Source organism: Theropithecus gelada, chromosome 16 (genome assembly GCF_003255815.1).
Source record: "Theropithecus gelada isolate Dixy chromosome 16, Tgel_1.0, whole genome shotgun sequence".
Classification (NCBI taxonomy): domain Eukaryota; kingdom Metazoa; phylum Chordata; class Mammalia; order Primates; family Cercopithecidae; genus Theropithecus; species Theropithecus gelada.
The window spans coordinates 48,849,589-48,872,502 of record NC_037684.1 but is presented as its reverse complement, the minus strand read 5'-3'; the positions used below and the strand labels follow the sequence as shown (position 1 = coordinate 48,872,502).

Sequence of the window (22,914 nt, the reverse complement as noted above, 5' to 3'; positions counted from 1 at the left end):
GTGCAGTGGCCGGATCTCAGCTCACTGCAAGCTCTGCCTCCCGGGTTTACGCCATTCTCCTGCCTCAGCCTCCGAGTAGCTGGGATTACAGGCGCCCGCCACCTCGCCCGGCTAGTTTTTTTTGTATTTTTTAGTAGAGACGGGGTTTCACCATGTTAGCCAGGATGGTCTCGATCTCCTGACCTCGTGATCCGCCCGTCTCGGCCTCCCAAAGTGCTGGGATTACAGGCTTGAGCCACCGCGCCCGGCCGACTTTTTTTTTTTTTGAGACAGAATCTTGCTTTGTCACCCAGGCTGGAGTGCAGTGGCACGATCTCAGCTCACTGCAACTTCCGCCTCCTGGGTTCAAGTGATTCTCCTGCCTCACCCTCTCAAGTAGCTGGGATTACAGGCGTACACCACCATGCCCAGCTAATTTTTGTATTTTTAGTAGAGACAGGGTTTCATCATGTTAGCCAGGCTGATTTCGAACTCCTGACCTCAGGTGATCCACCTGCCTCAGCCTCCCAAACTGCTGAGATTACAGGCATGACACACGGCGCCTGGCCATTTCTTTGGCATACTTTGAGCTGGTTATTCTCAGAAAGTGCAGACATGGGAGTAGCTCTGAAAAGCTGTCCTTTAGCTGGGTGTGGTGGTGCATGTCTGTAATCCCAGCTACGTGGGAGGCTGAGGCTGGAGAATCACTTGAACCCAATAGGCAGAGGTTGTGGTGAGCTGATATCGCACCATTGCACTCCAGCCTGGGCAACAAGAGCAAAACTCTGTCTCAAATTTAAAAAAAAAAAAAAAAAAAAAAAAAGGAAAAGAAAAGAAAAGCTGCCATTTTGTAAAAGAAATTTACATCCACAAAGGAAACCTACATTAGTCAAATACAGGCTGAATATCCCTCATCTAACATGATTGGGGCTACAGTGTTTTAGATTTCAGAATCTTTTGGATTTTGGAATATTTACATTATATTTATCAGTCAAGCATCCCAAATCCAAAATTTCAAAATCTGCAATGCTCCAATGAGCACTCCCTTTCAGTGTCATGTTGGCACTTCAAAAACTCAGATTTTGGAGCATTTCGGATTTCAGATTTTCTGATCATGTGGGCTCAGCCCATATCTGTATCAGGAAGAAGGCTTCTCCAAGGCAACTTTTATTACCAAGAGACCTTCTCTGCATAACAAGACAACCTTTAGTCACCATACACTTCCTCCCCTCACCTTCCTATAACCTGGTCACACCCCACCCCAGTCATTTATTTATTTATTTATTTTGACACAGGGTCTCACTCTGTCACCCAGGCTAGAGTGCAGTGGGGTGATCTCGGCTCACTGCAACCTCCACCTCCGGGGTTCAACTGAGTCTCCTGCCCCAGCTTCCCTAGTAGCTGGAACTACAGGCGTGGGCCACCACATCCAGCTGATTTTTATATTTTTAGTAGAGACGGGGTTTCGCTATGTTGGCCAGTCTGGTCTCTAACTCCCGACCTCACGTGATCCACCCACTTCAGCCTCCGAAAGTGCTGGGATTACAGGTGTGAGCCACTGCGCCCGGCCTCCTGTCAATTTAATTCATAGCCCAACCAAAGAACCTAGAAGGCTGGAGGGAAGTCAGTTTTTGCTCCCCTACAATGCCCATTTTACAGATGAGGAAACTAAAGAACAGACAGGTTAAGTAACGCGTCCACTGTGTCCACCGTGTCTTACACGGTGAGGAAGCAACAGACCCAGCATCTAGACCCAGGCCATGTGGCTGCAAAGTCCCTGCCCCTGACCACTACCTGGCGCCTCGGATGCCTGGCACATAGCCTTCGGTGAACTGGAGTTACCACTCTGACAGCCAGCCACTGGCAGAGTTCAGAGACTGTTTGCAATCACTGATCCTCTGCAGGTACTGAAGCCAAAGAAACAGGACGTCTCCCTCTCAGGGCCCCCCAGGCGATGTCCTTGCTTTCTTTGAGGCATTGGGCTTGGTGTAGGTGTAAAGGAATTGAGCCAGAAGGTGTTGGAGGAAAAGGCCAGAACTGGTTCAGAAGCCAGTGTCTACAAGCCACCTGGGATCGAGCTGCGACGGCACCACTGTCCCAGCTGTCATAGCACCCAGCAGACTGGCCTTCCAGGACCACTGGAAGAGATGACCTGAGTTGCCAGGCATGAACACTGTCTGGGGCCTGGCCCTCACCTACACCAACAGCCCACTTGCCGCTCCAGACTCCAGCCCTGGGTATCCCACCGTCTGCTGGACCTGTCCCAAGGCTCCCCCGGCTCAACCTCAAGCCACATAACACCCACCGTAGCACGGTGCTGCTGCACACTGTGGCCGCCAGCCAGGCATGGCCTTCGATTCATGCAGGAACTCATGTAGTCCTCACTCCAACTATATGGATGGAGTGGCTCTGATTATCATTATCTCAGAGGCACGTGACCTACTCAAGGTCACACAGCTGGTGAGCCAGGCAGTCGGCACCACTCACCTCCGGGCAAGCTAACTCTCCGTAAATGGAGAGCACTGTTGTTGCAACTGTGTCCAAATCAAAACGATCAAAATATATTACTTTTCCTCAAATCTGCTCTTCACTACTCCTGGCCTGGGCTCCCCCTCCCAAGACCTGGCACCACCACCCACCCAGGTCAGAACCTCCACGGTCATCCTGGACACCCACCTCCCCTCCCCGCCCCCTCTCTTTACTGCCCCATCAGCAGATCTCAGCAATCGGATGCCCTGAACCGTTCTCTATTCCATGGGTCTGAAACCAGGAGCGATTTTACCCCTCAGGAAACATTCTTGGTTGTCACATCTTGATGGGTGTGTGTGTATGTATGTGCCACTGGCATCTGGTGGGTAGGACCAGGGACACTGCTACATAATCTGCAATGCACAGCACAGCCAGCCTCAAATACCTGCGAGTGCCGAAGCGGAGAAACCCTGCTCAATCATGCCTTGTCCCCATCCCCACCGGCTGGGCTTCCAGCCCCTTCCTTCTGGGCTGTCACCTATCTAGTCACCGCAATGACTCCTAACCACTCTGAGCTTACCCGCTTTGCCCAAAGGGTAAAAACATCTCCAGGTTTATCGTTCCTATATTGTAAATGCAACCACTATTTGCTCCCTTGCTCACAACCCCCTGGGGCGGCAGGGTCAGATCAGGCCCAGATGCCGGCAGCCTCCCTGCCTCACAGCCGGGGCTGGGGAGGGGCAGAGCAGACGGGATCCCAAATCCTCCGCGATCTGGCCTCATCCTCCAATCCCACCCTGCTGGCCCCACCACACTCCCCAAGCCTGGATGAGTCTACCCTGCTCCTGAATTCCCCGGGCTCTCCCCTTCCTCTTCTCCACTCCCAGGGCCTGAAATGTCAAGCCATCAGCCTCCTCCCTCCTGCAGACTGTGAAAGTGGAGGGCAGAGGCCCAATGAGATTCCCACAGCGCTGAGCCTTGGGCCGCAGATCCAGGGGTGCTCAATGCATGCTTCTTGCACTTGAATGGAAAGAGGAAGGTAGAGCAGGAGACCCAGGAGCCTCCCTCTGCCACCCCCAGGCCTGGGAGTGGAACAATCAAGTTTGGGGACACCCCTGGGGGATAGGAGAAAGAGGGAGGGACAACTCCTCGCCCCAACTCCACCTCAGCCTCACTCAGCTGCACAGACAGAATTTGGGGCAAGGGGGCGAAGGGGCAGGGGTGGGGGGTGTTTAGCCCTGTTTGCTGAGCCTGTCTGTCAGATTTCTGCCACTTTTTCAGAGTGAGAGACGGGAGGCAGATGGGGGTCACCCAGCTCCCTTCCATCCCCTGTGGACACTGGAGCTTTGAGACCCAGCACCCATAGGCTACTCCCTCCAGAGCAAGGGTAGGAGGCTGTAGGTGTCCTGAGGTCTCCCATTCCCAACACCTGCACCCCCATATCCCAAGGCCCAAAAGCGAGCTGGCGGGAAGCACGTTGGCGTAGGAAAGCCCTAATTCCAGAGGCGAATGTCTTTGTGGCAAAGCTCCATCAGGGACACCAACTCCTCCCACAGGCTACAAAACCCAGAGGGAAATGGCAGGGCACCTTGGCAGCGCTGACCCACCTCTCTCAGGGAGGTCCCTCCAACCCATGACCCACCTCTCCCAACAGGGAGGTCAGGGAGGTCCCATCCAGCCCACAGCAGCAGCCAGCATTCCTGGGCCACTGTGCCTAGCACTTAAGTTACCTCATCCCATGTACGCCCTTAACAAGCCTAAGGTGTGGGCGACAGGCATACGGCCATCCAGCTTCTACGTGGCAAAGTTGGGTTTGCACCTGGGGAGGCTGACTTCCACACTTCTCAAATCCAAAACAAAAATACAACCAAAGAGAATTCCTCATTCTCCACAGGGAGACATCCCTTTTCCAGACTGTCTGGTCTCATATCCACTGCTTCCTTTCGGGGGCAGGGGAGCCCAAATGGAAGCCCCCAACGAAAGCCACATGTCCAGCCCTCAGCATGCTGGGAGGGTCCTGGATCCCGGGGGGAAGAGCATCACAGTGTCCCAGTTCCTGTAGCCCACCTTCCCAGCAGAGGGGCCAAAGCACAAGTGAGAAGGTATTTATCCCCCAAGGCCCCACACAGCTCGGTGGCCCAGAAGTTTAAGAGCCACACTGCACGCCTCCTAGGTACAGGCCGGTCCTGACCTTCTCAGGCCCCAGGCTCCTGAAGGGAAGCCCCACAGGGCTTCTGGTATCCCGGGTGCAGGTTTGGGATTGGGGTAGTCCGAGGTCAACTCTGGCTCATTCTCCTGGGCACCTCTCCCCACTCACCCTGGCCAGAGCCAGTAGGAATCACGTGTTCAGCCTGCAGGGGAGCTGTATGTTCCTTCAGGGCAATTTGAGAAGGGAGAAACAGCCATGGCCTGTGACTCCTGGGCCCCAAGGGAACTGGAACATTATCACCCCTGCAGACTGCATCCTTTCATCTCACACGTCCCTAAGCCTCCATGACAACCCTGTGCCGAGGTAGGTAGGGCAGATCGTTTTATTCCCATGATACAGGTAGGGAAACTGAGGCTCGATGAGGTGGGGTGACTTGCAGAGGTCACACAGCCAGTGAAAGCCTTGGGATGAGAAGTCCCAACTCGTGAGGGCAACCTATTCCTCTTTCCCATAAAAGCCCTTTAACCAGGCCTCATTTCCAAAGTCTGAGTCCCAAGAGGCACTGCAGGCAGCCACATAAGAGCTGTACCTTAATCCAGGTAAGAGATGCCTCAGCCCCAGCCTAAGCCACCTGGCCCAAAACCTGGGGGTCATCTTCCCTGCTCTCCCTAACTTACCTTGTTAAACTGGAACAGGTCCCGCTTGAGCCTCTCCCGCACAGGGTCGTGCCCTGGCCTCAGGAACCGCCTCATTTTGCTTAGTCTGCAGCCCCCACTGGAGACCTGGAGAAACAGAAGGAGTTGCAGGGGCCTGTCCTGGCACTCAGGTATCGATTAGGCCCGGCCCAAACAGGTGGAGCGGGGCCTCTCTCTCCGAGTCCAGTAGGCAGCCACCATGGGGCCAGGCCAGCTTCACAGTGATCGCCCATGCACCCTGGCTGGCTTCCCCACGCTCAGATCTAGAGGCCGGCCCACCTCAGGGCTGAAGGCTCTCACCACCTGCGGCCTTCTAATGGGGGCAGGAAAAGCTGGGGGAGGAAGCCATTTAGCCTGGCTTTATAAGCACAAGGAGGGCCGGCGGGCCCTGAGGTTAATTAGCTTAATTGTTAACCTGTTTTCCGAGAAACCATGAAACTCCAGCTAAGCAGAAAGGGAAACTTCACAAGCCTCTTCCTCTAAAGTCTTTTGGAAGGTAGAAACACCAAGCCCATCCTTCCCAGATCAGAGCCCGAGTCGGGCAGGGGTGAGGCCTGTAGTGACTCCAGGCCAGGCCACAGGCAAACGCTTCCTCCTTCTGACCTCGGGGAAGGCTGTCCAGGGACCCTCGGCCTCAGCCCCTCCAACCAGCCACAGCTACAAGGAACTCGAGTGGGCACGGGTGGCACAGGGCACTCAGTCAGGGGGTGCTGGCCCCTGCCACCACGCCCGGGGTCTCTGCCAGTCCTGTCCCCTCTCTCTGGCTAGCCCCAGTCCAGCTTCCCTGTGCTCTCATGGGGTGTGCTCAGAAACGTTCTCTTTCCCATGGGCCCAAGTGGAGAATAATCAGGAGAAATCTGCTCCCAATAAAGAAACCAGCTCAAGGCCCCCAAACTCTCCGCCCACCATAGAATCCATTCCCAGCCCAAGGGGAAACTATTTCTGGATTATCCTTGGGGGAAGGGGAAGGAGTCTCTGTGCTCCAGCTTCTGCCTTCCAGTAGCTCAGCCTCCTGCTGACCATAGGACAGCAAGGCCCGTCCTTGGGAAATACAGACAAGGCCCACCCTGGGCACAGCTCCGTCCACTCCCAGCAGGATGGGGGAAGGAAGCAGATTCAGGCCCCACCCTGGAGGCGCATACTCCAGTCAGGGGCAGGTAGAGACAGGGCAGCCTAGTGTTGAGTGCTCCGACTGCAGGAGGGAGAGGGAACACCTGGCCCAAAGTGGGGAGGGCAGGTCATATTCGAGAAGAAGGCATCTAACCTGAGGTTTGAAGGAATTCTGGTTCTTGGGAGGTGGCAAAAATTAACCGTCAGATCAGGACTTTGCATATGATAGGATCCCATGTGATCTGGGCAGGGTGGGAGAAGGTAGGTAACGTGGGTGGCAGAGTTGGGGGTGTCTTCGGGCAGAGGAACCGAGGGCTTGCTATGCTGGCAGGGTGACCTGATTTTGCAAAATCACACTGAAAAAGAGGCAGTCTTGTAATCCCAGCACTTTGGGAGGCCGAGGCACGTGGATCACATGAGGTCAAGAGTTTGAGACCAGCCTGGCCAGCATGGTGAAACCTTGTCTCTACTAAAAATACAAAAGTTAGCCGCATGTGGTGATGGACGCCTGTAATCCCAGCTATTTGGGAGGCTAAGGCAGGAGAATTGCTAGAACCCAAGAGGCGGAGATTGCAGTGAGCCAAGATCAGGCCATTGCACTCCAGCCTGGGCAACAGAGCAAAAACAACGTCTCAAAAAAAAAAAAAAAAAAAAGAAGCAGAGCCATATCCCCCTTGAGTGAAAGGATCTGCAGGGTCAGTTACCTCAAAAACGAACACCAGGAACCAGCCCCCGGAGCGCTGTCACCTTCTGGGGAAACTGAAAAAGAGGGTCAGTCCAGGACGTTCCTGCCTTCACATTTTGGAGGAGTCAGACCAGAGGTGGGGACCAGAGGTGGGGCTCCCACTTTGCTGGGGCAGAGCAGGTGGCCGGGAAACTCCCAGGGCCCACTTGGTCCAAGGTCTCAAGGCAGTTCAGAGAACAGGCACCGGAAAGCCCCGAGGCCTTCTGGAATGGAAGTGAGGGGACACCGGATCTGCCGGCCCAGCGTTCCAGCCTGGGGGAGGGCAGCTCACGCTCATAAACCAGCTGGACTCCTGGAGGGCTCACACCCCCACCCGGGGCCCAGGCCAAGGTCACTGGGTCAGAAGTCAGAGGAAGCTTGGTGGGGGCTCCCTGGAGAGCGACCACAGCCTGCAGACTCCAGGGAGGGGACAAGAGGGCACAGGGTCATTCGTGCCAAAGACTCCACACAGGCTTAAAGGTGACAAGGCAGAACTGGGGGCTGGGAGAAGGTGCCAGCAGGAAGGAGGAAGACAGGGTGTACCAATGGCATCAGGAGGACCCAACCGGGTCAGGAGGGCGCAGACACCGAGCACCACCCACCCACCCAAATGCTCCCTGGAGCACCTGCCATGCAGCAGGGAGTGAGTGTACCAGACCCTCTGCATCCTATTCCGTTTAAAACATTTTGCTCTAATCCCAGCGCTTTGGGAGGCCGAGGCGGGAGGATCACGAGGTCAGGAGATAGAGACCATCCTGGCCAACACGGTGAAACCCTGTCTCTACTAAAAATATAAAAAATTACCCGGGCGCAGTGGTGGGCGCCTGCAGTCCCAGCTACTCAGGAGGCTGAGGCAGGAGAATGGCGTGAACCTGGGAAGCGGAGCTTGCAGTGAGCCGAGCTCACACCACTGCACTCCAGCCTGGGCAAAAGAGCGAGACTTCCGTCTAAAAAAAAAAAACACTTTGCTCAAGTAATCTGTGACCATTGTAGAAAAAGCAAATACAGAGGAGAAAATCCTCCCTAAACCCCAGCACCCAGAGAGCCACAGTCATGGGCCGCTGAATGTCCTGGCCACCTCCTTTCCTTGGCACTGAGTGAGTTTGTGAGCGTGGAGCCCCTCACACCACCCTGATCTGGGAAGCCGTCTGAAAGGTAAGCAGAACGTCCCCACTAGACAGGCAAGGAAACAGACCACGGCAGCAAAACACCCTGTCCAACGTCACCAAGTAACAAGCGGCAGAACTCGGACTGGACCCCAAGTCAGAAGGGCTCTGGGTAGCAGCGAAGGATGGATAATACAGAACAAAGGATGCCCAACGACACCCCTGAAGTTAAAAGGCAGGGACACGTGCAGACACGCTCCCAGATGCTGGCCGCTCAGAGCCCAACCAGCAGTCTGGGGCCTGGTGACTGGCCACTGCTGACAGGGTGCTGGCGAGGTCTGGCTGGGCAGAGCTGGTGGCCTTGTATGGACCTGCTGCTGCTCTTCCCACACGGGGCTGGGACCTCACGAGCGTGGGGTGATGGAGCCAGGAGGACCAAGGCAGGGTGGGCATGGCATCCCCTCACTCCAATCAACTTACTGCCCAGGTCAAGGCATGGAAAAGCACCACGCTTCCTTGAAGAGGGGGCTGGTCTAGGCCTGGCGGGGCTCACCTCCAGGTGGCTCCTCAGCTCATCACCCCAGACAAGTAGGTTCTCTGCAGAGAAACTTCAGGAAGCCAGGCCTAGAGCTGCCTGGTAAGAACAGATCCTATGTACTCAGCCCACTCCTAGGGGGAACCAGGGGTTGTAGGGTTGTGAGGGAAAGAGCCCTGGGCTAGGGGCCAACAGGCCAGGGCTCGCCGTCACAGCACAGCACAGCTCCCCCAAGCCGCATGGCCTCCAGAGACAGCTCCTCTGTAAAGGTGGATGGCACTTCCTCCTCCCACAAGGATCGCATAGAAGGAGCAGGAGCTTGGCATGGAGCAGACACTGTCCTAGGACAGGGATATAGCAGTGACAGGGGAGCAACAGACACTTCACGGGACACAAGTCAGAAAATGGGATGATTTCCAGACAGCCGCGGTAACTCTCACCTATAATCCCAGCACTCTGGGAGGCCGAGGTGGGCGGATCACTTGAGGTCAGGAGTTCGAGACCAGCCTGACCAACATGGTGAAACCCTGCCTCTACTAAAAATACAAAAATTAGCTGAGCATGGTGGGGCGCACCTGTAGTTCCAGCTATGCAGGAGGCTGAGGCGGGAGAATCGCTTGAACCTCGGAGGTGGGTTACAGTGAGCTGAGATCGCACTACTGCACTGCAGGCTGGGTGACGGAGTGAGACTCTGTATGAAAAAAAAAGTAACCAGAAAATGGGATGATTTCTGACAGAGGTTAGACCTATCTCTGATAAAAAAAAAAAAAAAAAAAAAAAAAAAAAAAAAGATGGACTGGGCACAGTGGCTCACTCCTATAATCTCAGCACTTTGGGAGGCCAAGGTGGGAGGATCACTTGAGCCTAGGAGTTGGAGACCAGCCTGGGCAACATAGTGAGACCCTGTCTCTAAAAAAAAAAAGGAAAGGATATTTTTTCAAATTTACATGGAACAATAAAAATTTTGAAAAGAAAGGAGGGCTGGGCACAGTGGTTCATGCCTATAATCCAAACACTTTGGGAGGCTGCAGTGGGAGGATCCCTTGAGCTCAGGAGTTCAAAACCAGCCAGGGCAACATAGGGAGACCCTATCTCTACAAATAATAAAAACAAAATTAGCTGGGCATGGTGGCATGCACCTGTGGTCCCAGCTACTCAGGACGTTGAGGTGGAAGGACTGCCTGAGCATGGGAGGTTGAGGCTGCAGTGAGCTATGATCGCACCACTGCACTCCAGCCTAGATGACAGAGTGAAACTCTGTCTCAAAACAAACAAACAAAAAGCATTAGCCAGGCACGGCGGCAAGCACCTGTGGTCCCAGCTACTTGGGAGGCTGAGGCAGGAAGATCAGTGGAGCCCAGGAATTTGAGGCCGCAGTGAGCTATGACTGGACCACTGCACTCCAGCCTGGGCCACAGAGCGAGACTCTGTTTCTAAAAAAAAAAAAAAAAAAAAAAAAAAAAAAAAAGAACTGAAAGAAAGAAAAGAAAAGAAAGGGATGCGAAGATCCAGCAACTAGGCTTTGGCGGCCAAGAGGTCTCGGTGACCATTCCTTTGTCAGAGCCTGTGCGTTCCCTGTTCCCACTGCCTGGGTCACTTTCCTCCAGATACCTTCATGCCCTACCCTACCTGAAGCTGCAATCTCCTGGGACATTCTCTCTCCTTCCCTGCTTGGACCTGGCCACGCTTGGAAACACTGAATAGTTTACTTATTAATCTTGTTGATTACCTGTGTAATCCTACACAGGCAGTAGCTTTCTTTTTCCTATTCAAGGCCTTTTGTCTTTTTATTCACTGCTGTATCCGAGTGCACACAGCGAGGGCTCACTCGTTATCTGTTGAATGAATGAATGAACAGAGAAAGGAGGCGAGGTCTCCACCGAGACTGACTGGTGGGAAGGGGCCAGCCACAGACAACTTGGGGCACAGTGCATTAGGCAGAAGGAACAACAGCTGCAAAGCTTCAAGATGAGACAGGCTTGTATGTTTCAGGATGAAGACAAGTGGGGGGCCCAATGCAGAGATCTGTGTAGATGACACGAGAGAGATGACAAAGTGGGCCTCCTGAGCTGTCCTAGGCAGGGACCTGATGGGGCCTGCCCTCCGACCCCGTTCCCTCCTCCATGTCCCTGGCCCTCTCTCCTTGGCCCTGCGCTGGCTGCTCCATCTACTCAGCCCTACCCTGGCTCCATTCACTATGGTCCCTGCCATTCTGTCTGAAATACCTTCTTGCCTGCTCAATCAGCCTGGCCCCCTTCCAGGCTGGGCACGGTGGCTCATGCCTGTAATCCCAGCACTTTGGGAGGCCAAGGCAGGCGAATTACTTGAGGCCAGGAGTTCGAGATCAGCTTGGCCAACACAGCGAAACCTCGTCTCTACTAAAAAGACACAAAATTAGCGAGGCGTGGTGACGGGTGCCATGTGGTCCCAGTTACTCAGGAGGCTGAGGCAGGAGAATCGCTTGAACCCAGGAGGCGGAGGCTGTAGTGAACAAAGATTGTACCACTGCACTACAGCCCGGGCAACAGAGAGAGACTGTCTCAAAAAAAAAAAAAAAAGAAGTCACCTTCGAAAAAACCTTCCCATCTGAACCCATCCTGACCATTCTCAGAGTCCTGGGAGGCTGTCCTTGTCCACCATGGTTTTAAGGGATTTTTTGTGTTTTTTTTTGGAGACGGAGTCTCACTCTGTCCCCCAGGCTGGAGTGCAGTGGTGTGATCTTGGCTCACCGAAACTATGTCTCCCAGGTTCAAGCAATTCTCCTGCCTCAGCCTCCCGAGTAGCTGGGATTATGGGATTACAGGTGTCCACCACCGTGCCCGGGTAATTTTTTTGTATTTTTAGTAGAGCCAGGGTTTTACCACGTTGGCCAGGCTGGTCTCAAACTCCTGACCTCAAGTGATCTGTCCACCTTGGCCCCCAAAGTGCTGGGATTATAGGCATGAGCCACCACACCCAGCCTGGGATCATTTTATCCTAATGGGTAAAGGGACCATTTTATCTGAATCCTGAGAAGGGTCAAGATGGGTTCAGATGGGGAAGAACCACACCTTAGGATAAAATGCTTGGTTAAAACCATAGTGGACAGGCCGGGTGCGGTGGCTCAAGCCTGTAATCCCAGCACTTTGGGAGGCCGAGACGGGCGGATCACGAGGTCAGGAGATCGAGACCATCCTGGCTAACACGGTGAAACCCCATCTCTACTAAAAATACAAAAAACTAGCTGGGCGAGGTGGCGGGCGCCTGTAGTCCCAGCTACTCGGAGGCTGAGGCAGGAGAATGGCGTAAATCCAGGAGGCGGAGCTTGCAGTGAGCTGAGATCTGGCCACTGCACTCCAGCCTGGGCGGCAGAGCGAGACTCCGTCTCAAAAAAAAAAAAAAAAAAAAAACCATGGTGGACAGGGACAGCCTCACAGCGTCATGCATGTCTCCTGGCCTTGATGTGCTGTTTATGAAACTGTCAGAAAAAATCAGAAGCAACCTAAATGGCCCACAACAGGGGACAGGTGAAGTGTGCTCAGGCCTATGACAAAAGGCTTGCAGTCATTTAAAGGAACAAAAGGGCCAGGTGCTGTGGCTCATGTCTGTAATGCCAGCACTCTGGGAGACCAAGGTGGGTGGATCACTGGAGGTCAGGAGTTTGACAGCAGCCTGGCCGACATGGCAAAACCCCGTCTCTACTAAAAAAATTAGCCGGGCATGGTGGTAGGTGCCTGTAACCCCAGCTACTTGGAGGGCTGAGGCAGGAGAACTGCTTGAACTCGGGAGGTGGAGGGTGCAGTGAGCCCAGATCGTGCCACTGCACTCCAGCTTCGGTAACAGAGCAAGACTCCATCTCAATAAATAAATAATAGACAAAAGACCATTTCATGGCATGGGACTATATGTACAAAGAATCCAAGAATCAGGCAGAATCTATTAAAAATACCTATGTTTGACAATGTACTTGGAAGGGTTATGGGATTAGTGGTGATTCTTTTTTCTCCTTTTTGTTTATCTGCCTCCTAGGCAGGGTGGATAAGAGGATCAAACGAGAGAAGGGATGAGGCCCCAGGCATGGTCAGGCGGGAGGGTGGGTCCAGCCCGTCCTGCTGGTGGAATGTTCCTGTGCTCACCAGGCGTGGGCTCCTCTCCAGCCACCGCAACCTGAGTAGGGAGAGGTACCCCCTAGAGACACCCAATAGTTAGACAGGCCCGGAAGACCGGGGAGACAGGCCGGTGGGACTCGCTGTGCGATCGTGGGCTTCAGGGTCCTGAGTAGAGAGGCCTTTTCTATTCTATCGTCCCGAGGCTTTAAAGCAGGGCCAGAGAGCGGGCCTGGCAAACTCTAAGGTGCTGTGCACTTAAGTGACACACCTGGGAGGAACGTGGAGAAGAGACAAGTTCAGGAGCCACAAGTCCTCAAGTCTAACACCAGAAACGGTCTAGGGCAGTCACTGGAGTTGCCACCTAGCCAGAGTGCCACCTCTGAGATGAGACTTCTTAGGAAAACCTTCTCCACCCCACTAACTTCTGAAGGCCATCCAACCTCAGTCTCCACTCCAGCCTGTCACCAGACCAGCCTCTGAGCCACCCTCCCTGTTCTGCCCTGCTCTGTTCCCTTGTGGCGGGCGCCAGGGTTTAGAGCCGGGCCGCATGAGGTTTGCTGCCTTGTGGCTGGTTCCCATCCACTTTCTACCCAAGCCTGTGCCTTGTATGTGGAACCAGCCTGAGAGCTCCCTGTGGGCAGCTGATTGACCAGTTTCCCTCCCTCCTCACTGTTCCACTCACCCACCTCTGCAGCTGGCCAGCAAAACTTTTCTGGGTCTAGGACAGGTGTCCACACACCCGGACACCCACCTGGAAAGAACAGGAGAGCTCTCCACTTGGTGACAGGCCAGATAATCCACACCCTGGCCCGCCTTCCATTCAAGAGCTTGGGAAAGAGACCAGTGGAGGCAGAGAGAGAATAACTGCACAGGGCTGCTCTTGCCTGGGGCCCCCCTTGCTCTAAGCGGCAGATGTGATTAGAGAGGAGAGGGGATTCCCAGGTCAGACTGCTTCTCCCGCCCTGTCACTGTTTGGGGCACCTGGGCTAATTTGTCCCTGTGAGACCAAGGCTTGGCCAAGCCTAGCCAGCCCTCTGGCCTGGAGATGTGGGAGGGGCCAGCCTTCAAGAAGCTCCCTCCATAGCTCAGGAAGTTCCATTGATCTCATTGATCTGCTGGGAGAGTCCACACCCAGCGGCAGGACTCCAGACCCAGCCCAAACCAGAGACGGCCACGGGCCGCACCCAGTGCCAGCTGCCTGCTCTCAGGGCGTGCCGCCTGATGTCCCATGCTCTCGTCTCCTCTTCACTCGTGCTCCCCACAGCCAGCTGCTGATTAAGAAGCTGCCTTCCCCTCTACAACATCCTGTGTGAGGCCTGAGTGTGGCTGTGGCCTCCTGTTTGACGGATGTGAATCCGCCCCTGCACCTCCTACTCTGATGGTAGTGGTGGGTAGGGATCTAAACCACAGAGGCAGCTGCTGACCCCTGCGGCATCTGTGCCAACTCAGATGTCTGTAGCCGCTTTGCAAGTGCCCATGTAGTCCTGGGAAGCCCAATCTCCCAGAAGTACCAGGCAGGTCCCTGGCCAGCAGCTTAGCAACCAAACCTCGGCTGAAGGGCATTTCCATGGAGTGGGATGTAGGGGAACACAAACCAGAGGGAATAGGGGCATGACCAGAGGACTGTTGTCCCCGCTGCTGTTAAGTAGTAAAAGGTATTGAGAGCTAGCTATGGTTGGATGTGACTTTAACACTTTACATCCATCTCATTTAATTCTTACAATTACTTATGAAGTGATCGATTAGGAGTGGCCCCAAGCTCAAACAGTTAATAAGAGTCCAAGTCCTTTGCCAAGCTCAGTGGCTTATGCCTGTAATCCCAGCACTTTGGGAGGTCGAGGCAGGAGGATCTAGGACCTAGGAGTTTGAGACCAGCCTGGGCAACTTAGGGAGACCTTGTCTCAGCAAAAACTTAAAAATTAGCCAGCCATGGTGGCTCACACTTGTAGTCCCAGCTACTCAGGAGGCTGAGGTGGGAAGATCACTTGAGCCCAGGAGGTTGAGGCTGCAGTGAGCTATGATAGCACTACTGTGCTCCAGCCTGGGTGACAGAGCAACACCCTTTCTAAGAAAAAAAAAAAAAAAATCCAAGTCCAAAAAAAAAAAAAAAAAAATCTAAATCCCATTTGCATTCCAATCTGACTCCAGAATCCTCTGCTCAAATCAGGCCCCTCCCCCAGGACAAAGGGGCTGCCTGTTCACAGGCTGGATGGGCCCCATTTGGGGTCAGCCTCCATCCCCCCCACCGTCTATCCTATGGAACCACAACCACCACACAGCCCCAAGAGCATCCTCCCGCCGTGCCTAGACTCCTCCTGAAGTTTCCTTTCTGTTGCCCCTCCTGGGCCTGTAAGATGGGGTGGAAGGTGGGCATGCACCCCCATTCTGGGGGCTTTAGCACCCTTTCACAATCCAACACCAGACTCTCTCTCCAGGGAAGTGACTCGCAGAAAGTCAAGTCCCAGGAAATGCAAAACCATTCTGGGGAGAAGATGGACCACCTGCCTGGGGCTGGTGTGCGCAGGCCACCCAGCCCATCCAATCAGACCCCTTTCTAGGGCCTCCTACCTGCCCTAAAACTGGAACAGCTGTCCCCAGAAGCTTCCAGATGTCAGCTCCAGGAGGTAGGGATCGTGCTGGCCTCATCCATGGCTGCATCCCCAGTGCCTCGTGGGAGGGACTGAAATTTTATTTGAACAGCTCCCTCACTTCCTTCAAGGCTTTGCTCAAATGTCACCTTCTGGCAGAGGCCCACTCTAACCACCTGTTAAAGTTGTAACCTGCCCCCTACCATGTGGGTTCGCAATTGTTGCTCTAGTTCTTTTTACCCTATAGCCCGTATCACCTTTTAACACCTAATTTATTAGTTACTTTTACTTTCTGTCACTCAGGCTTCTCACCCTTTAGAAAGAACTTTCCATGATGGCCGACATCTTTGCTTTGTTTAAGGATCACATCCAACATCTAGAACCACACAAGAGGCATCAGAAAATACTTGAACAGGCCGGGTGCGGTGGCTCACGCCTGTAATCCCAGCACTTTGGGAGGCCCAGGCAGGTAGATCACAAGGTCAGGGGATTGAGACCATCCTGGCTAACACAGGGAAACCCCACCTCTACTAAAAATACAAGAAATTAGCCGGGTGTGGTGGCGGGCGCCTGTAGTCACAGTTACTCGGGAGGCTGAGGCAGGAGAATGGCGTGAACCCGGGAGGCGGAGCTTGCAGTGAGCCAAGATCACGCCACTGCACTCCAGCCTGGGTGACAGAGCGAGACTCCGTCTCAAAAAAAAAAAAGAAAAGAAAAGAAAAAGAAAATACTTGAATGAATTAACAAAGAGTTAGGACTGACTAGGGATTAACCAGGAAAGGTATCTGCTAAACACTGACCCCACGAAACACTGAGTTAGGAACTCAGGAACTTCCCTCCCCTGTCCTCAAGTCTCCAGCCAAGGCCAGGGCCCTTGGACGTCAAGACTGACATCCTGTTCGGAACACCCTTGTGGACCCTGCCTTTGACCAAAGCTCCAGGACCCCCAGAGAATTCCAGAATTATATTAAATATTATTTACTAGAGGGCCAGTGGCTCACACCTGTAGTCCCAGCACTCTGGGAGGCCGAGGCAGGTGGATCACATGAGGTCAGGAGTTCGAGACCAGCCTGACCAACATGGTGAAAACCCTTCTCTACTAAAAATACAAATATTAGCCAAGCGTGGTGGTGCATGCCTGTAATCCCAGCTACTCAGGAGGCTGAGGTAGGAGAATTGCTTGAACCCGGGAGGCAGAGGTTGCAGTGAGCTGAGATTGCGCCACTGCACTGCAGCCTGGGTGACAGAGCGAGACTCAGTCTCAAAACAAAAAAATTAGCCGGGCATGGTGGCAGGCGCCTGTAATTCCAGCTACTCAGGAGGCTGAGGCAGAAGAATGGCGTGAACCCAGGAGGCAGAGCTTGCAGTGAGCCGAGATCGCACCACTGCACTCCAGCCTAGGCGACAGAGTGAGTCTCCATCTCAAAACAAACAAACAAACAAAAAATTAGCCGGGCATGGTAGCTGGTGCCTGTAATCCCAGCTACTGGGGAGGTTGAGGCGGGAGAATTACTTGAACCCAGGGAGGTTGCAGTGAGTCGAGATCACGCCATTGTACTCCAGCCTGGGCCACAGAGCGAGACTCTGTCTCAAAAAAAAAAAAAATATATATATATATATATACACACACACACAAACACACACATACACACACGCGCACACACACACACATACATATATATCAGATGTCCCTCTCATCAAACTCTGGGAACACTGAGTCAGGTGTCTGAAGAGAAGGCTCCAGTCTCTGCTGAATTCCTGAAGGGTAGAGTCAGGTGCCTTGCAGCCTCCTTGTCCCCACGCCCAGAGCAGCCTCTCCTAGCTCAAGAATTCACTGTGGTTCCTGGGAAGAAGAGTGGGGTGAGGATTCAAAGCCACTGTCCTCTGAGAGGCAGGGCTGGGGGGAAGGCCACCCCAAAGGGACCTAGGCAAAGCCATGGCCATGGGCACAGCAAGTGAGGGTCTCCTTGGAATTCCTAGGGAGCCAGGGCTGGGGAGGGCAAGCACTGCTGGTGGCCCCGCTGGGGGATGCCCGTCTCCTGCCCTGTCCCCAGTTTTCTCCCTGCAAATTGCTCCTGACAGAGGAAAACAGCGTTGCCAAGCAGACCTGGCATGCCTTGCCCCAGGAGGAACCCTGAGAACGATATCACCTAAGAGAGCTAGATAAGAGGGCCTCTCAGAGCTGAGGACTGAGGACAAATGAGTCCAGGCTGCCAGCGCTGCTCAAAGCAGTCAGCCCAGGAGAGAGAACATCGGTCTCTTGGGCCTCCATCCTGGCCCCCAACTCAGGCATCTCAACAGCTGCTTTTGACTCATCTGGAAAGACCAGAAAGGCCGAATAGCTCCCTGGGGAAACTAAACTCCTTAGATGGCTCCTGCAGGCTCTTGCCAGAGACGCGCAGATCTCCCACAGTGTGGGCAGGGGCTCACGGGCCACCCGGCCCCAGGCAGCGCTTCGTCTTCCGAAGGGAGGGTCCTAGGGCCGGGAAGTCCTGGCAGGAGAGGACATCCTTCCCCAAGCAAGGTTGAAAGGGGGCACGATGGCATTCCTAGAAAGTCTCCTTAATGCCAACAGAGCAGCACAGGCCTGTGCTCTCTGCCCTGCTGCCCAACAGGGCGAGGAGGGTGTACCCAGCAAGCACCCCCCAGCTGGAGCACAATGCAGAGCAAGTTTAATCCTGCACTCCCTGACACCCCCACCCCAGGAGAGACTCCCAGGCAGCCGGCTCTCACTCCCGGCCCTCCCAAGGAGCCAGGGGAGCATCAAGGGCCACTGGAATGCAAGGTCAGTTTAGGAGAGGCCACACCCTCCACTGCGGCCCTCAACTCCTGAAAAAGGTCCTCGCTGAAAAACTTCTGACCCCCAGAGACTGTTTTTCTTTTTTTGAGTTAGGGTCTCACTCTGTCACCCAGGCTGGAGTGCAGTGGTGCCATCACAGTTCACTGCAGCCTCAAACTCTTGGGCTCAAGTGATCCTCCTGCGATCCCATGTAACTGAGACGACAGGTGCACACCGTGATGCCCAGCTAATTTTTTTTTTTTTTTTTGAGACGGAGTCTCACTCTGTCGCCCAGGCTGGAGTGCAGTGGCGCTATCTCAGCTCACTGCCAGCTCTGCCTCCCGGGTTCACACCATTCTCCTGCTTCAGCCTCCCGAGCAGCTGGGACTACAGGCACCCGCCACCATGCCTGGCTAATTTTTCGTATTTTTAGTAGAGACAGAGTTTCACTGTGCTAGCCAGGATGATCTTGATCTCCTGAACTTGTGATCTGCCTGTCTCGGCCTCCCAAAGTGCTGGGATTAAAGACGTGAGACACCACGCCCAGCCGATGCCCAGCTAATTAAAAAAAAAATTTTTTGTAGAGATGTGATCTCACTGTTGCCCAGGCTGGTCTTGAACTCCTGGGCTCAAGCAATCCTCCCTCCTCCACCTCCCAAAGCACTGGGATTACAGGCATGAGCCAAAATGTCCAGCCAGAGACTTTAAAATATCAGAAATTCATGAGCTGTCAGCTGATTTCCAGAGAAGACAAATTCCCTAAACCCATCAGGCACTTCCAAAAGGTCCAAGTGCCCACCCCAAGGCCTGGGAGTGACCGACACCTCTTATGCTTCATGGAAGCTGAGTCCACCCTCATTGGGTGCCTGCTGTGTGGCAGGCCACGTGCGCTGGCGACCTTTCTCATCTTCTCATGTGTGAAAACAAAGCTCAGCATGGGTCAGTGACCACACTAAGGTCACACAGCAAGAACTCGGCAAGGAACGAGTCAAAACTACACCTGATGCCTAGAAAGATACTAAAAATCTTTTCTTTAAATTATTATTATTATTATTTTTTTTTTTAGATGGAGTCTTGCTCTGTCGCCAGGCTGGAGTGCAGAGGTGAGATCTTGGCTCACTGCAACTTCCACCTCCTGGGTTCCAGCGATTCTCCTGCCTCAGCCTCCCGAGTAGCTAGGATTACAGGCACGCACCACCACGCCCAGCTAATTTTTGTATTTTTAGTAGAGACAGGGTTTCACCATGTTGGCCAGGATGGTCTCGATCTCCTGACCTCATGATCCATCCGCCTTGGCCTCCCAAAGTGCTGGGATTACAGGCGTGAGCATCTGCGCCCAGCCTAATTATTTTTTTATTTTTTGTTTTTAAAGAGATGAAGGATAGAAGGATGAAGGATGAAGATAAAGGACTGTCAGGGGCCGGGTGCAGTGGCTCATGCTGTAATCCCAGCACTTGGGGAGGCCGAGGCAGGCATATCACCTGAAGTTAGGAGTTCAAGACCAGCGTGGCCAACATGGTGAAACTCTGTCTCTACAAAAAATACAAAAATACAAAAATTAGCCAGGCGTGGTGGCGCCTGCCTGCAATTCCAGCTAATCGGGAGGCTGAGGCAGGAGAACTGCTTGAACCTGGGAGGCTGAGGTTGCCGTGAGCTGAGATCATGCCACTGCACTCCAGCCTGGGTGACAGATGAGACTTCGTCTCAAAAGAGAAAAAAAAAGAAAAAGACTGTCAGGCAGGAGGGATAATTTTTTGCTTTTTTTTTTTTTTGAGATGGAATTTCACTCTCGTTGCCCAGGCTGGAGTACAATGACACAATCTTGGCTCACTGCAACCTCCGCCTCGCAGGTTCAAATGATTCTCCTGCCTCAGCCTCCCGGGTAGCTGGGATTACAGGTACCTGCCACAACGCCCAGCCAATTTTTTGTACTTTCAGTAGAGATGAGGTTTCACCATGTTGGCCGGGCTGGTCTCAAACTCAACCTCAGGTGATCCACCTGCCTCAGCCTCCCAAAGTGCTGGGATTACAGGCTTGAGCCACCACGTCTAGCCTCTTTTTTTTTTTTTTTTTTGAAACGAAGTCTTACTCTATTGCCCAGGCTGAAGTGTAATGGTGCGATCTCGGCTTACTGCAACCTCTGCCTCCTGGGTTCAAGTAATCACTGCCTCAGCCTCCTGAGTAGCTGGGATTATAGGTGCGTACCACCATGCCCAGCTAATTTTGCATTTTTAAGTAGAGATGAGTTTCACCATGTGGGCAAGGCTAGTCTCGAACTCCTGACCTCATGATCCACCCGCCTTGGCCTTCCAAAGTGTTAAGTGTTGGGATTACATGTTAGGCCATGATGCCCGGCCTAATTTTTTGCTTTCTAATTTTACAATTTCTACATTTCCTTTTTCCCACTATGGGCTCCTATTGCCTTTTCTATTTTTTAAATGAACAGCGATCACCTGGGATTATGGGACATTTTTTGTTTGTCTGTTTTGAGACGGAGTTTCGCTCTTATTGCTCAGGCTGGAGTGCAATGGCACGATCTTGGCTCACCACAATCTCCACCTTCCAGGTTCAAGCAATTCTCCTGCCTCAGCTTTCCGAGTAGCTGGGATTACAGGCATGCGCCACCACGGCCAGCTAATTTTGTATATTTAATAGAGACGGGGTTTCTCCATGTTGGTCAGGCTGGTCTCAAACTCCTGACTTCAGGCGATCGGCCCGCCTCGGCCTTCCAAAGTGCTGGGATTACAGGTGTAAGCCACCACGCCTGGCCTTTTTTTCTTTTAATGTTGTGGTATATTAAAAAGTTATTTATACTAACAGGTCTGGCGTGGCAGTTCACACCTGTAATCCCAACACTTTGGGAGGCAGGAGGATCACTTGAGCCCAGGGGTTTGAGACCAACCTGGGCAACATGGCAAAACCCCCTTTCTAAAAAAAATACAAAATTAGTTGTGCATCGTGCTGTACGCTTGTAGTCCCAGCTACTCAGAAGGCTGAGGTGGGAGAATCACTTGAGCCTGGGAGGTCGAGGCTGCAGTGAGCCTCCATCTCCCAGTGATTGCACCACTGCACTCTAGCTTGGGTGACAGAGCAAGACCCCGTCTCAAAAAAAGAAAAAAAAAGTTACTAACAGCTGGGCACAGTGGCTCAGCTGTAATCCCAACGCTTTGGTGGGAGGGTCACTTGAGTCCAGGAGTTTGAGACCAGCCTGGGTAACATATGGTGAGATCCCATCTCTACAAATTAAAAAATACATTATTAAAGAAAAAAAGAATTTGGTCAACTTAGTTTAAAAAAAAGAAAAAAAAGAAAGAAAAAAGTTACTTTTTTTCTCTTTTATTTTTACGAATGTAGTGTCATTTTAATGTAATTAAAAGCATATTAATCTGACACCAAAGGGGAAACTCCATTGCCTCAAGGAAGAATGGGGATGCCAAATGACCCTGGACCCCGGAAACCCTGTCCAGGGGTCCCCACAAAGATGGGCCCAGTCTAACTTCAGAGGAAAGGAGTGAACTCTGATTAGAAGCCCAAGAGCTGAGTTTGAGTTCTGTCTGCCACAGCTAGCACTGTGGGAAGATCGCCTAAGAAAACTAAACCCCAAATCCCAGTTCATAAAATAAAGTTGAGCCATCTCTCCCACAATTCTCCTCGTGCCTCTGCTCACACAGACCCAGACAGTTTTCCTCAAATGCCGCTTTATTTATTTATTTATTTTTTTGAGACAGGGTCTCACTCTGTCCCTAGGCTGGGGTGTGGTGGCGCTATAATGACTCACTGCAACCTCTACCTCCTAGGCTCACGCAATCCTCCCACCTCAGGCTCCTGAGTAGCTGGGACCACAGGTGCACGCCACCATGCCTGGCTAATTTTTGTTATTATTTGTAGAGACGAGGTCTCACTATGCTGCCCACGCTGGTCTCAAACTCTTGGGCTCAGGCGATCCTCCCGCCTTGGCTTCCCAAAGTGCTGGGATTACAGCGGTGAGCCAATGCACCCAGCCTCAAATGCCACTTCTGACCTTAGCTTCCCCCGGGCTGGGCCACAGCTCTTCTGTGGCAGCTCTGCTCTTCCTACCAGGGTTTCCTTGTCACCTTGACACACCCATTCCCTCCCTGCCCGCTCCCTGCTCAGAATCCTCTCTGTAGCCCCTTCAAGAGAACTCAAGGTTCTCTTGAACTACAAACTCCTGCAGGGGGTCCCCGGAGCCCAGGTTAGGGCTGCCGGCAGTCTGCAGTCGCACACGGATACCCAGGGGAAGGGGCGCCCTACTCACTCAAAGCTCACCTGTACAGGTGAGAGCCTCAAAGCGCCACTTTACAGCTCCCCTGGTTACGGTCAGTTCTCCCCAAGCCAAGGCCCAGTGTTTCCACCAATCGTCCAGCTGGAGCAAACTCAGGCACACTTTCTTTGGCAAGATAGAATTTTCCACTTCTCGCCAAATCCCACAGCGCGAACCCCACCCGTCAGCATGGAGGGCAGACTGGGTCTCCGCACCGTCATGTGAAGGTGTCCAAAGCCGCCCCGGCTGGAGAAAGGCCGGAGACCGAAGTCCCTCCCGCGGGCTTCCTGCGTCCGGGGATTAGGAGGCACAAAGGGCCGGCAGGGACACAGCCCAGATGGCAGGGGCAGGGGCTAAGCCGCCGGGGCACCGCACTCCAGCCGCCGCCCGTGGGGAGGGGGTCACCGCAA

General features: G+C 53.3%; 1 protein-coding gene across 4 annotated transcripts in view; it reads right to left on the bottom strand.

The window, feature by feature from the left end:
* LLGL2 (LLGL2, scribble cell polarity complex component) overlaps window positions 1-22,914 on the bottom strand; it is a 51,824-nt gene that overhangs the window by 28,390 nt on the left and 520 nt on the right. For 2 of the 4 annotated variants that reach the window (XM_025362476.1, XM_025362478.1), the window contains exon 2: window positions 5,275-5,379. In XM_025362476.1, coding sequence (XP_025218261.1) covers window positions 5,275-5,349 — 75 coding nt within the window. In that variant the 5' untranslated portion in view covers window positions 5,350-5,379. Of the gene's footprint in view, window positions 1-5,274; window positions 5,380-15,755; window positions 15,820-16,581; window positions 16,655-22,914 lie in introns of those variants that run through there. The other 2 variants (XM_025362479.1, XM_025362477.1) reach the window with 2 other exon arrangements.